Genomic DNA, 14,482 nt, shown 5'->3' on the forward strand with positions numbered 1-14,482 from the left:
ACCAATAGGAATAGCGAAACTGTCTGAGGTATTAATGAATATTATATACTGAACTGATTTGGGCTCTCGACCCCCAAAAATTTCCACTATAAACATGTTGCCGTCTACTCCTTGAACTGAAACAGAGATGACCCCTTTACCAGTCTGTGTAATGCCTGGATACTCTACAACCATCCAATTTATTAGGAGGCAATTATTGTTAAGTGCCTTGATCAAGGACACAAGTGTCATTACCGGGATCATTAATGACAAAACTAAAGCTTGGGTCCAGTGAAACATACCGCGTTTACACTAGATCCTCCTACAAGGATCCAATGAGGATCGGATCCCGAAAGTGAGACCAAGCATTTTTGTGCCGCGTTCACACTTGAGTATGATCTCATTGATCTCGTGTAGTTAAAAGTTCAGTTCAGCTGACGGCAAAGGTTGCTGTGCGAGAGGTCATAGTTGTGCGCGCGCATGTTCCCTGAAATAACTGGAACTCGACGAAAATTCAGACACATTGAACTGACCAAACTGACAATAACTTCCCTATGTTCTAACTGTATAAAAAAACATTGAAAAATAATTTGTTTGAATGCTAAAAAAATGCTTACGTTAGATGATGAACGAAAAAAGGTCGGCACTAAAAATTCTAGAGGACGCAAAGCATGTGAGTTATGCAATCGCTGTGATGTTGGTTACCAGTGGTGGAAAATTACACAGCGTTGGCCGGAATGTAAGCAGCTTAAATTGCAGGACCTGATCTCGATCTGCGTTCACACTTGTTTTTTGATCGCCTTTGCGGGATCTCATCTCCCTCTGATCTCGCAATGAAGGGAGGTCGAAAAGGAGGATCTGATCCCGATCCTGATCGCGTTCACACTAGCCAGTGACCTCCCTTTCATCGCCCTTTCGAGATAAGATCCTCCTTTGATCCTTCTTGCAGGCTCAAGAGTGAACACGGTGCAAATGTCCTTGGGGTAGTTTTCATTTGTTGCGGGTGTTGCCTTCCCCAGAGTTGTATTCCTGATTGCTTGAACGCCTCGTACATGCTGCGGTTGTTTTTAATATTAGTCATTTAGTGCGGAGTATCGTATTGATTTGTCGTTAATTTCAACGCCTTTTGTTCTCATGGAAACAACAATGCTACATCTAATAAAACAATCCCTTGTGTACAAATAAAGAGAGTTGATAAGCAACAACCCGTCTGCCCTTGGATATATGTTTTCATTTGTTGCGGGTTTTGGCTTTTTCATAATATATTTTCATTTGTTTGTTGGTTTCCTCAGACTTGGGCCCAATTTCATAGAGCTGCTCAGCACAAAAATTTGCTTAGCATGAAATTTCTTCCTCGATAAAAACAGGATTATCAACCAAATTTCAACGTGGTCTTAAGGATAAGCAAATTATTGCTGAATTCCAGTAACAAGCAAAATGCAACAAATGAAAATTTTGTTGGTAATCCTATTTTAATTAAGGAAGAAATTTCACGCTAAGCAAATGTTTGTGCTAAGCAGCTGTATGAAATTGGGCCCAGGTTTGTTGATGGCTAACAAGCCACGCACACGCTCAGTATGCTGCCGTGGTCTAAAATAATTATTGTCATTGAAGTAATCGTGAATTTCATAATGCTGGACATTAGAATGATTTAGAATTGTATCTGCAAAGATAATCCTTTAAATAATTATCCGCTTAGGGCTTAGATGAAGTGTCATTTTTAGTAACAATACAAAGTATGAGAATACTAGTGAATTCTTTTTTTAAACCCTGACTTGCAGCTGCCCCCAAGCCGGTTTCCAATGCATCAGCTTTCTACAGTAGAGGGCGCCAGATTGCTGGTTACTCTGCCACGGATGCATTGCTACAATCAAGGTGAGTTTATTGGTTTTTTTTAAAGTGGGGCCTTAAAAAAACATGTTATTTTTTACATGGCATTAGTTCTATTTGTCCTCACAACCTGATGTTGATTTCTTTAGAGCACAACAACTTTTTTTTAATTCGGGAGACTTCTCTACTACCTCAGATTAGATTCTCTGAATGAACCCTACCCATGAAATAATTTATGCTAATTACATTCATGCATGCGTACAGACCCTGTTGGTTGCAGACGCGCAATCGCGTCTGCGTCACGCACCCATTAGCCGTTTAAAAAAACAGCGCGATGCTCCCTCATTTTGCCAACCAAAACGTTAGTGCGCACGCGCTATGTGCAATTTACATATTTCATGGAAAGGGTCTATTGGGGAGACTTCTCAGTTCTGAAAAGAACTGTCCTGCTTCTTAAATACTACCTAGGCAGAAGGTAGGAATTAAATCTACCTAGCAAGTAGATACGCATGTTGTTATCGCTAACATTGATACCTAGGTTATTGATACCCCACCGTGCAACTCCCCTCCGGCAAACCAACTCTAACGTCACGGTAAAGCGTACCCCTGGATTCCTGAGCGTCTCTAACTCAAAGAGGTTGTACGCGATCACAAGCTACCCGGCTGGAGGCAGAAGAGCATCCCCACAGCAGTCAAGACGTCTCAGATCAGTCTACAAGGGTAGGTCATTCACACACTTAAAAAAAAAGTATTATTATTACTTTTTTACCCTTTCACCGATGTGTGTTAGTACTGTATACTCAGTACTTTCCCGATTGCTGTGGAAAAATATCACCAGCATGTTACTCGGGTGGGATTCGAACCCACAACCCTTGCAATTCTAGAGCAGTGTCTTACCAATAAGACTACCGTGACTGCCAGTAGCTAGAGGCAGTTTGAATCCTATTGGCAGCGGGTACCACAACGATATAATAGATGTTAACATAGGATTCGAACTGCCAATACGGGTACTGCATAATATTCTTTAGCACCAATGTAACATTACCATCTATAACAATAATAACATTAATTAGTTTTTATCTCAAATGTCTCAATGTGCAATGTGCTTTTTATTTTTTGCTTATTTGTTGTATTATCTGATGTCAGTTTGTGAAAACGGAAAATGCCTTTTTGCAATCTTCGACGCATGTATAAAGTTCAAAGCATCAAGAAACCATTGTTAGAAAGCTAGTTGAAAATACCCATAACTTTTTTTACAGAGCTTGATTTTAAAAATGTTCATTGCTGTTTTCCCGGATTGCTACTTTTTACTTGTATTTGTGTGTGTCCGTTTGTAATGTTGGTGACGATTTGTCTGAGTTGTGCACTTTTTCCGCCAGATTCTCAAATCTTGGTAATACGTGTTACATGAACGCCATTCTCCAGTCGCTATTCTGTCTGGAATGCTTCACTGCAGACATGCAGAATCAAGACATCATTCCACTCATGCAGAAATCAACTTTTGCCCCATACTTGTCGGCATACGCCGAAAACTTGGATTTCGTGAGTCGGGCCAGGTATGTGGGAAAAATTGAATTGGTAGGTGGCTTCTGTGACCCGTACATCATTCCGCTAGACCGTATGACATCGTTAGTCAGTGCTAAAGAAATTCCACACGTTCAATCCCCTGACATTTTCACCTACTTAATACACACACCCTCTCATTACTCGGGGTCAGAGTTGAAATGCTACAAGAGCCTGGAAGCGTACAAATACTTCACAGCTGGGTTAGTTGGAAACCTTCTGATTGGTGGTGTTGATGTGGCCGTGGGATCTTCAAAGACAAAAGGTCGCCATTATGTCATGACGGCTTCCGTAAGTACAAGTTGAATTGTTGGAAAAACGTAATAAAAGGCCTATTTACTTTACACTGTTCTTACGGCATGGGATGTACGGGGTACGATCTACGTATCAGTACTAACTGACTATACAATCATACAAGTACAACTTGTGATCGTGACTTGATATACTTTAAGACTTAAGTACGCAATGTACATGTATGTATTGTATGTACCTCTAAACAACTAGTACTAGATTCTCCATTAAATTAACGAATCTTTCATTTCTTGTAGTAACGGCCTGATGTGATACACGGCATACGATACGAGTCAACAAAATTATCAGTTTATTCTAACATGTATTATCCCTCACCTGGCATTTACTGACAACATTTACATAACTAGCTACCACCAACAAGGTGACCGTCACCATGCTGGGCATGGCTATAAAAAGAAGTGATCAAAATTTAATTATTTAGTTTTAAAAGGATTGGGAACAATCTAGATTCTAGTTGGAGTACAGTGCTAGTACTGTAGAGTGCGTACAGTGCTGAACTGAAGATAACAACTACTACTGATAATAAAGGATCTAGGGATGGGGGCAATAACATGCTGAAAAAAAGGGCAAAAATTAATTTATTGGTAAACTGCATGATCAAAAAAGTGGTGCAATGGCAGCCTCCCCCCCCCCACATAGGCCCTATGTTCCCAGAATCCTTTGCAAATTGCTCTTTAAAAAGCAATTTACCCATTTTCTTGCATGGATTTGTACTCCTTGAATGAAAGACCAAGCCCATTTCCATTATTACATCTGTGTTTCTCTGGATGGGAACATTCCAAAGAGCAGGTCTTTCTAGCCTCAATTTTAACTGTAGTTTAAGATCTACTTTTTGATAGTCAATTGAACCTTGTGAGAGAATAATAATGGTTTCAGAAAACGTTAATGATTGTTTCATGAATATACCAATATGAGTCTTTAATTATTTACCCATCAGGTTGGACATTCTCAGAAACAAAATGAAGCTTCATTGAAGGTATGGGTGGCTGCAAAAGATGATGGAAACATTGCACATGTATGGCCGGAATGGGTGAAACCTGTTCCAACATCACTGCTGTTCTATTTGCAGTTGAAGCAGCTATCAGATCAAGAGTGAGGGCTTCTTGTACTGATCTTCCATGCAGATGGTTGAATCCAGGTTCCAAAACCCAAGTAATATGTGTTCCTGCATCAGATGTAGATTTCTCAAGGCCCGACATCAACTTCAAAGTTCCAACTCCAAAGTCATCTGCCAAACCCCTACCGCCACCTTCTTCACATGCCAGAGACGAATTCTACAAGGCATTGTACAATAGTGGTGTAAAAATTACTGTGTTGTCAACTCTCCCACAGTATAGTGCTGACTTCATACCTAAGCTACATTCATTGCCGCCATCTATCATGACTCACTACAACCCACAAAACTCTTAATTACAAGCAGTTGGAGGATAAAGCAGAGGAGGTGCTGTCAAGACTAAGCATAACTGATGAACAGGTGAGATATTTGAAAACAAATTCATGTTAACCATTCAAAAACGTTGATAATAATGGCACTACATGTACATGCCAAAATGTCTGGACGTTATGACGATAATATCGTCACGATACGATATTGAAAACAGTATAGCCAATATCAACGTTGGTTTTGAATTTATCGAATTATCATGGACTAACTATAACATATTTATCTTCAAGCAAACTTGACCCATGACATAGAACACACCATACGCAGGGTGTGATATGGGCCGTGCAATATAGGTTTAAATCACACTCTTGTTGCTATGGATCGATCAATCAGAATCAAGGATACTAAGAACCTTGAGTACCCTGTTGGTAGATACGTGCACTATATAAGACTTTGATATTACTAAGATTATGATTTTTCAATTTATGTTGGTGAGTATATGTAGTGGGCCTATTTGTATTCATAGGGAATGCACTTCATTAATCATATTTATGTTATTTGCAGGCTGCCGTACTTGAGCAAGCTACACGGAAACAAACCAAATCGCCGATTTGGTTCCAGCAGAGAGCAGGAAGGATAACCGCATCCAACATTAAAGCAGCGGCACACACTAGCATAAACAAACCATCCGTTTCCCTAATCAAACGAGTGTGCTACCCAGATGCTTATAAGTTTGAAACATCAGCAACAAGGTTCGTTCTTACTATACTACGTATGTGACCTGGCTTTCTCAGTTTCTAATGATTCCAATATGCGCTAATCCTCCAATCAGATGCTCTAATCATTGTGTGATATCAGGCCATAACCTACTCCCAGGGCCCAATTTTATAGAGCTGCTTAAAGACAGTGGACACTATTGGTGATTACTCAAAATAAATATATTAGCATAAAACCTTTCTTGGTGACGAGTAATGGGGAGAGGTTCATGGTATAAAACATTGTGAGAAACGGCTCCCTCTGAAGTGCCATATTTTTTGAGAAAGAAGTAATTTTCCACGAATTTGATTTCGAGACCTCAGATTAGAACTTGAGGTCTCGAAATCAACCATCTAAACAAACACAACTTTGTGTGACAAGGGTGTTTATTTCTTTCATTATTATCTCGCAAGTTCGATGACGGATTGAGCTCAAATTTTCACAGGTTTGTTATTTTATGCATATGTTGAGGTACACCAACTGTGAAGGCTTGTCTTTGACAATTACCAATAGTGTCCACTGCCTTTAAGCACAACAAGTGGCTAGCACAAGAAAAATGCTCTCTGCGTATTGCGAGTGTCAATGTGTCAAGCTCCGCATACGTAGTTGGCATACGGTCAGTGCAAAAATTACATTCTAAACTTTGCCTGTGCTCGTTGTTCGTCATGAAATAACGCTCTGAAATTTTAAACTTTGATGTTGACTTAATGAGGCTGGAAGATAAATCATATGTGTTATCACATGTGTGCTCGTGGAATAATGAAAAATATATTGGTCTGCGTCACATATAACATATCAAACAATACCAAAGGCCTCGTTGGATATAGGACGCAGGCTATATTTTCCTGTATTCCACTGGCACTTGTGTGATAATTTAAAATATTTTGATCAATTGTTACTTATTTGTGATCATGCTAAATAGTTCATGGATGTATTGTTTTTGTGCAGATGGGGATGTGATCATGAGCGCACTGCAAGGGAAGCATATTTTAAAGTCACAGCATCAAAGCATTCATCCTTCTCTATCAATGATGCTGGGTTGTTCATCAATCCAGACACACCCTTCATTGGAGCTACACCAGATGGCCTTGTGCATTGTGACTGCTGTGGTGATGGTGTATTGGAGGTTAAATGTCCTTACAGTAAGAAGGATGTCCCTATGGAGACTGCTTGTGCTGACCCCTCATTTTATTTATCCACATCTGACCAAGGTACTCAACTGAAGGAAAATCTTCAGTATTACTTTCAAATTCAAACTCAACTCCATTCAACCAAAAGGAAGTACTGTGATTTTGTTGTGTGGACTCCATCACAAATACACATACAAAGGATATAGTTTAATGCAAATTTCTTTAAATGTATACTGGAAAAGGTCTCTTCCTTTTATAAAGTCTGTATTTTGTTTGAAGTTATTGGAAAGTGGTTTACACAATCTAGGCCTTTAGCTGTGCAGGATTTAAGTGCTACTTTTGGCAATGAAGGGCAGCCCACAGTGTGGTGCTACTGCAGACGAGTTTTCTTCACTTTTAATACCTTTATACTATATCCGATTTTTGTTTTTGGCCTGTGGTGTCACTGTTGGTGAATTTATTGCCGCTTTGTAAATGATAAATAGGTTAATTATGTATATAATGGAGGTTAATATATTTGTTTTCAACCCTTACCTGACAATATGCAAACAATTGCGATAGTAGAATATATAGCAAGACAATTTCTCAACTTAATGTAATCATGTAACCAGTAAGTAGATTATACACATGGTGTTACGGTAAACCAAATATAAATTGAGAACAAAACATGTGACAATTTGTTAATTGATTTTTTTTCTCCTCACTTTTTGTGGCAGTAAACAACCAAGGCAAACCATTCTCCTGGAAAGTAACACAGACTCAGACGATGACGAGACCCAAAAAGACTTAGAGATGAGTAAAAAAGAGTCGGAGAGAAAAAAGCGAGAGGCAGATGAGAGGTTGCGGCTTGAGGAAGAAGAATTGAAAAAGGTTTGATGTACCCCCACCCCCTTCCAAGTTTATTTTTTGTGTTAGCAAGGCAGGTTTAATACCTTGAATAGGAAGAAAGTATCTGTTTTAGAAAGTCAGAATGTTTTTATGTGGACATTAATTTTTTGCCAGCAACCCGCTTGGGCTTGGGATAAGGCTCTGTTACTTGAAAAACTTTTTACTAATACTAATTTTAGTAATGAAAATGAGTATTTGACCCACTGCATCATTGTCATTTAAGGCTGCTGATTGCAGCATTTGCCATTATGGGAGTAAAATTGCATATGAATTTTATGGTAGGCATTTAAAAATCTGTTTAATGGATTGAGTGTCACCTAATATGTTCACTAACTGCACAATCATGGAGGAATTCATTGTACAACACTCTCAAAATGGCGCAACAAAGATTTTCCTGATCATCCAATTTAAGTTCTGGTGGTTAGGTCATCGGAGTGTGTATTCAAATTCCGGTCAGGACACTATAAGTGGGTACCAGCTAGGGTAGAGGTTGATACTGTGTATGAAAAGCCCTTGGAGCATAGGGTTGCCCAGGTTGTATACTCCCAAGGGAGCTGAGACAGATTAAAAGAATGTTATGGCCAATTGACCAATGCAATAATGTAAAGCGCCTTGAGAGGGTTATTGTGAAATGTGCTCTATATAAGAACTAGTTATTACTACAAATATTATTATGACATCATGTCGTTTGGGTCAATAAGTTGTTTTATCATGTGTTGTATTCTTTATTTATTTTACTTATCAAATAATAAACCTCAAGGTAAACAGACTGGGCATTTTTTTCTTTGCTCAATCCCAATATTTTGGTACTGGTAGGAATCCTTGAGAAGATGACACTCTGAGATGTGCAGGAAGATGTGTGGGGAGGCAGCCTACCTGCAAGGCCTCACTTGAAATGGCTGCTGAAGAGACACGCGTACATAAAGTGCCATAGAAGCTTTACTGAAATTAGTGAAATATGCCATCATCCTGCAATACACACATGGTAAGTTGCAGTCAAGTTTGTTGTTATTCTATCTTTAAATGAATTAGCTTACGACAGGGCCCAATTTTATGGCTCTGCTTACCGTAAGGACAGAATCAAGGTTACGGAGGTTACGACACGCGTATTTCACGGGTTAGCGGTGAATTTTGGCTTCTGCGCGTGCGTACTCCCTGTTACTAGGCATTCTACACTTACAAGGCTAGGGCAGAAACTCGGCGCTTGCTCGTAAGCAGAGATTCGTGATCGTTAGCACAGAATTCTGCAGTAAGTAGAGCCATGAAATTGGGCCCAGTACCGCTAACAACAAAGTTTTACTGAACTCCTGTATTTGAGATTTGCGTCCAGAATTAAAACAGTTTTCATTTTAATGATTTTGTTGTGGCATGTTATGGCCACGTTTCTGCGACTGCCTAGCGCCAACTTTATGGTGTGTGCCAACCAATAATGTCTGTAGGTATGCATGAATATATTCAGGGTGTTTCATTGTCACCAATTGAATGATTTCACTGTTTTTCTTTATCAGAATGCCTCGTGCGATCATAACCCCAGCGGTGCGTTTTGGCAGTTGTAACCAATAATTTTTTTGGTTGAATTAGCCAACGGTTAATCACAGGCCAATAATCAAAATTTGTATTGGTTACTGTCGCCAAAACACACCTCTTGAAGTGTAACTTTGAAATATCCTATATTGCTTTTTTAAGTTAATCCTGTGATTGATCCATCTTATGGTGAAGACTATACAGAGCGTACTGTAAAAAGATGCATCAAGATAGAGCTACTGGTCCCCTCTCAATGTTTTTCGATCTTGCGGAATGCTAATTGCATACAGTTTTAGGTCATCATATAAAAGCATGATTCATTTGAAATGTTTTGCATCGAAACACAGGCAATTTGACACCCATGTACTTTAAACATAAATGTTTTTAATAAATGGATTAAAGGAGCACGTTGCCTTGGATCGGTCGAGCTGGTTTTTGAAAAGTGTTGTAACCGTTTGTTATAAAATGCATTGATCAGAAAGATGTTTTAAAAGTAGAATATAATGATCCACACAAAGTTGCCTCGAAATTTCGTAGTTTTCTTCATACCTTGTGGACAAACACCATCGGCCATTTATGGGAGTCAAATTTTGGACTCCCATAAATGGCCGACCGTGTAAGTTCACAAAGTAAAAGGAAAACCATGCAACTTCGACGCAAATATGTGTGGATCATTGTATTCTACTTTTAAAAGATCTTTCCAACAATATGCATTTTATAACAATGGTTACAAACGCTTTTTATAGACCCACTCGTCCGATCCAAGGCAACGTGTTCCTTTAATGTGACAGCACTCTATACCAACTGAGCTATCTAGACCTATGTCGGTGTCCCTATTTTGTACATGCATCGTTTTAAACTGTCGTGTAGCCAGGGACCATATATGACACAGTTGGTAGAAATGTCTACACGTTAATCTGGAGGTGGTTAGTTCGAGTCCCACTCTAGTCAATTTTGTTTTTCAACCCAAAATTGTTTTCTTTGCAGGTCTAAAAGAGAAATGACAAGACAAGCACATAAGAAAATGAGATGATGGAAAACCTCTTTAGTTGTTTGTGTTCTGCTCAGATGTTGCCTAGCGACAAGGGATGCTCGGGTAATACTGCTCAGAATTATTATCACAACAAATCCTTATGTAAAAGATAAATCGAACATTGAAAGGGGCAGCAGTGTAGACCGACTCATGAGCAGGCCTGGAATTTCATGTTGGAAGGGCAAGGTCATTTGCATTTTGCAAAGGGCACTTCAGTGGGAAACTTTTGAAGGCACGAAGGCCAATACATGGGGCAATGTAGATCGATGGTCTCCGTAGCAAGCATGTTATTCCAGGCCTGAGTGCAGATGCTATAGGGAAGGTATTTTGATGGTGTTTATATAAAACCTTTGATCAAAGTTAATTGCATCAGAACAACCATGTCAAATCTGCATGTAGATCCTGCAAATATTACGAAAGTGCCCCATGCGAAAACTGTGCAATTTGGTCCATACATTCTCGTTATTTTAACCATGTCTGATGGTGTATACAAAAAAAAGTAAAATCTTATTCAAACTAGCTTATGTTGGCCAACTTACAAACGCCCGGAACAACTCAGAGTATCCATTTTTTTTATGGTCAGTTGGCCATATTATTTGAACCGGGAAATCTATTGTGCTGCATGCACAGGCTAGGCAGGCACCTATACCGTGCGATGCTTTGAATCCCTCATGAAAAAATATGGAGGGTACTTTAATCTCCCTTTCTGGGTGATATTGTGTAATTCCGGATTCCAGACCTTTTGTCCTTCATTTACAAATGATGGAGCAGGTTGCCATCACTGTATTTGGCTCAATGAGAGGTTGTCCGAATGGTAAATTATCAGTATTAGATTATCACCCTTAGCCTTGGCCAAGGTTTTGCGATTAAGAGTGAACTCATACCTTTTTTTTAAAACACAAAACAGAAGTAAGTTCATTATGTTTCCATAATAAAGCTGAGGGGGTGGAAAGTCTTGATTACGTACAGAGGTGAGGTAACCAATAATTATTTCTACTAGTTATTTGTTTTTCTTTGATTTTTTTATTATCTTGCAGTACTTTGATAACATCTTCTCCACATTGGGAGAGATTGAAAGAGAACAGGTGATGAGGAGGGTGACTCCAGGAATGCGGCCCCATTACAATGTGAGTATGAGGCGACCACGGACACATGTTTATGCCAGACTGCAACACTGTACTAATGAAACTCAATGCATGCATCAAGGACATTCACCAAAGAGCCACTGCAAACAAGATGATGCTTAATGCTGCAAAGCATTGGTTCTTCATTTTACATCAAGATTTTCACAACAGCCACTTCCAGTCATTTCCATCACGGTTGGTGATGTGAAACCACTCAACGAAAGCCAGAAATCTCTGTGCAGTCATGGATGAACATCTACATGTATCACCGAAGGCCCATGTCGCTACCCTATATGCCGCTCTTAAATTACTGTCATCCAAAGATGTTTTAAATTTAGAAAATAATGATCCACACAAATACACCTGGAAATTGTTTAGTTTTCCTTGGCCGTCTTGAACTAACATGATCTGCCATTTTGTTGAAGCAGTAGTTTGACTCCCCAAAATGGCAGACCATCATAGTTCACAAAGTATTGGGAAAACCTCACAGTTTTTAGGATCACTTCTTCCCTGACATGTAAAAAATTCCATGATTAAATTTTGAATAGTCTACCAACTAGTAGTTTCAAAACTAGCTAAACTTAAAACGTGGTTTTCTCGAAAAAGACAAATTTTGCTGCTTTTTTGGCCCTTCGTGAAATTGCTGACAATATGAATGAAATTAGAAAATAATTTTCCACAAAAATATACCTGGAAATCGTTTGTATTTTCTTGTAACCCTCTTGAACTATAACACAACCTGCCATTTTTGTTGAAGCAAATTCATGACTCCTCAAAATGGCAGACTATTTTAGTGCACAGTATAAGTATTATGGAATTTTTGACTCCACAAAACACAAAGTAAAAGGAAAACCACACAGTTTTGAGGCACCTTGGTGTTGATAATTACACACAAATCTAAAAGCAATGTGTCTCTTGAAGAAGGTTTTGATGACTATGTGATTGAAATTGTTGAAATTTGAGATGTGATGAATTTTCAACAAGGTTTGATAAGCAAATTATGGACTCCTAAAAATGGCGGACTATTTTAGTTCACAAAGTAAAAAGAATTTTTGACTCTACAAAACACAAAGTATAAGGAAAACCACACAGATTTGAGGCACCTTTTAGTGTTGATAATTATACACTACTTCCAAAACATGTTTCCAACCAAGGCCCTATTTATAAAGCTTTTAGGCATGCAGAAAACACCTCTTGACAAATTTATTTGCTATGTTATTTTGGGTTGAAACCTGTTTCTGTTAAGCAATACTTTTCTGTGCTGAGCAAGTTGTTTTGCTTTTATGCTTTATTTAACTGGGCCCATATTCATATCATACATGTGGGCAATTCCACGATAATGGACCAAAGGGATAACTTTGTAAGACAGGCATCTTTTTTTGTTAACCACAATCCTCATCTGCTTCTGAATGTACACAGACCAAAATACATGACAACAAACTTAATTTTGTGACTATCCAACATTCCCTTTCCATGTCGCACTTTTTTGCCCATTAGTGTGGATATAATTGCCCATGTACATGTAACAAATAATGTCATAGTCCAAAGCGTTAAATCTAACAGCAATGTTTCTCTTGGAGAAGGTTTTGATGACAATGTGATCGAAATTTGAGATGTGATGGATTTTCAACAAGGTTTGATAATAAGTACTGAGCCTGACTTTTTAATGTTGAATTACCTCACATGCTTAAAGGGACATGTTGCATTTGGGTTTGGTGTTTTGTGCTATAGGAAGTTCTTGCTACGGAAAGGCCTACGTGGTTGGAAAGATTTTTCGATTTTTGAAAAAAAAATGACCCACACATAAATATACCTTAAAATTGTTTGGTTTTCTTGTTATACCTTTCTTGAGCTAACAGTACAGTCTGCCATTTTGTTGAAGATTATTCTGGACTCCTCAAATTAGCAGACATTTTAGTTCACAAAGTAAATGGAAAACTTTGCAGTTTTGAGGCAAATAGTGTGAATGATAATTTTAAAACATGTTTCCCAATTAGATTTATGTCCACAAACACTTCACAGTCAAAAGAGCCAAATATAAAAGCAATGTGTTTCTTAAAGGTTTTAATAAATAATATTATTGTTGAAAATTGAGATGTGATGAATTTTTACCAAGACAAATTTTGATTTGTGTACTGAGCCTGACCTTCTAATTGAATTGGGTACATTATACAGTTGTTGCAAGCTGTGACGGGTCCATGGCGTTTTGTACACCCGAGGGGGGAAATGGAATCCGAGGCGAAGCCAATCAAGTAAAGCAATACTTATAATGAGAAATATTTCTTAAAAATTAAGAACCATAAAAATATGTTTGGGCTATCATTATATTTAAAAAAGAGGTATGATAAGATACAAGTAAAATTCCCCTATAATAAATAAAAGAAATTTTCTTACACAAACTGCAAAGGAAAGTTCATTTTCTAACATTTTGTTTCAGTTCACCTGAATTATGCTTTAGAAAGATGTCTTTTTTAAACGGTGATTATTATTAACTTCTGAGATAATGTCCAAAAATCATTCTCATTGTTATTTTAGTTTTGCACTTAGAAACTCATTATTAAGCTTTCCACCAAGTATCCACTATAGAAACAGTTAGTCTACGATTCGTTGTAAAATGTTACATATGTAATTCAGTAATTGCTATTTAGCCTATTAATATTATTTGTTAAAAAAACCAAAACAGATTAAGTATTTGTTTGGTGTTAAAATTTAAATTGAGCGACGTTAATAAACTCATTTACCAAAAATTTGAACTTTGTGCATGGAGTTTATTATTATTGATGACTTTTTTCGTCAAGCAGACTTTAACTTATATTCTTTCCAATACAATAATTAAGCCATTACCGAAAGAATATTTAATTTCCACAAAGTATCCACCATAGCAACAGTTAATTATTTTCTGGGGGCGACTTCGTAAGGGGGCGACATTGGCCGGGGGCGACATTGTCAGTAGGCTCTA

The 14,482-nt window shown here is 38.1% G+C and overlaps 1 protein-coding gene across 2 annotated transcripts; it reads left to right on the forward strand.

Annotated features, from left to right (window-relative positions):
* The first annotated feature begins 3,412 nt into the window (after window positions 1-3,412).
* On the forward strand, window positions 3,413-11,916 carry LOC117296930. Of its 2 annotated transcripts, XR_004519823.1 has the most exons (7): window positions 5,088-5,158; window positions 5,633-5,820; window positions 6,773-7,035; window positions 7,671-7,824; window positions 8,659-8,827; window positions 10,354-10,462; window positions 11,437-11,916. XR_004519823.1 is itself a non-coding variant. In XM_033780036.1 (3 exons), exons 1-3 carry the CDS (start codon window positions 3,430-3,432, stop codon window positions 7,742-7,744), a joined length of 345 nt encoding a protein of 114 aa, XP_033635927.1. In that variant the 5' UTR covers window positions 3,413-3,429; the 3' UTR covers window positions 7,745-7,803. The 2 variants fall into 2 exon arrangements, 1 of the variants encoding a protein (XP_033635927.1); XM_033780036.1 differs by lacking the exons at window positions 5,088-5,158; window positions 5,633-5,820; window positions 8,659-8,827; window positions 10,354-10,462; window positions 11,437-11,916 and adding an exon at window positions 3,413-3,437 and having other exon boundaries at window positions 7,671-7,803.
* Window positions 11,917-14,482: the final 2,566 nt, after the last annotated feature.

The sequence above is a fragment of the Asterias rubens genome, chromosome 11, assembly GCF_902459465.1.
Source record: "Asterias rubens chromosome 11, eAstRub1.3, whole genome shotgun sequence".
NCBI lineage: Eukaryota > Metazoa > Echinodermata > Asteroidea > Forcipulatida > Asteriidae > Asterias > Asterias rubens.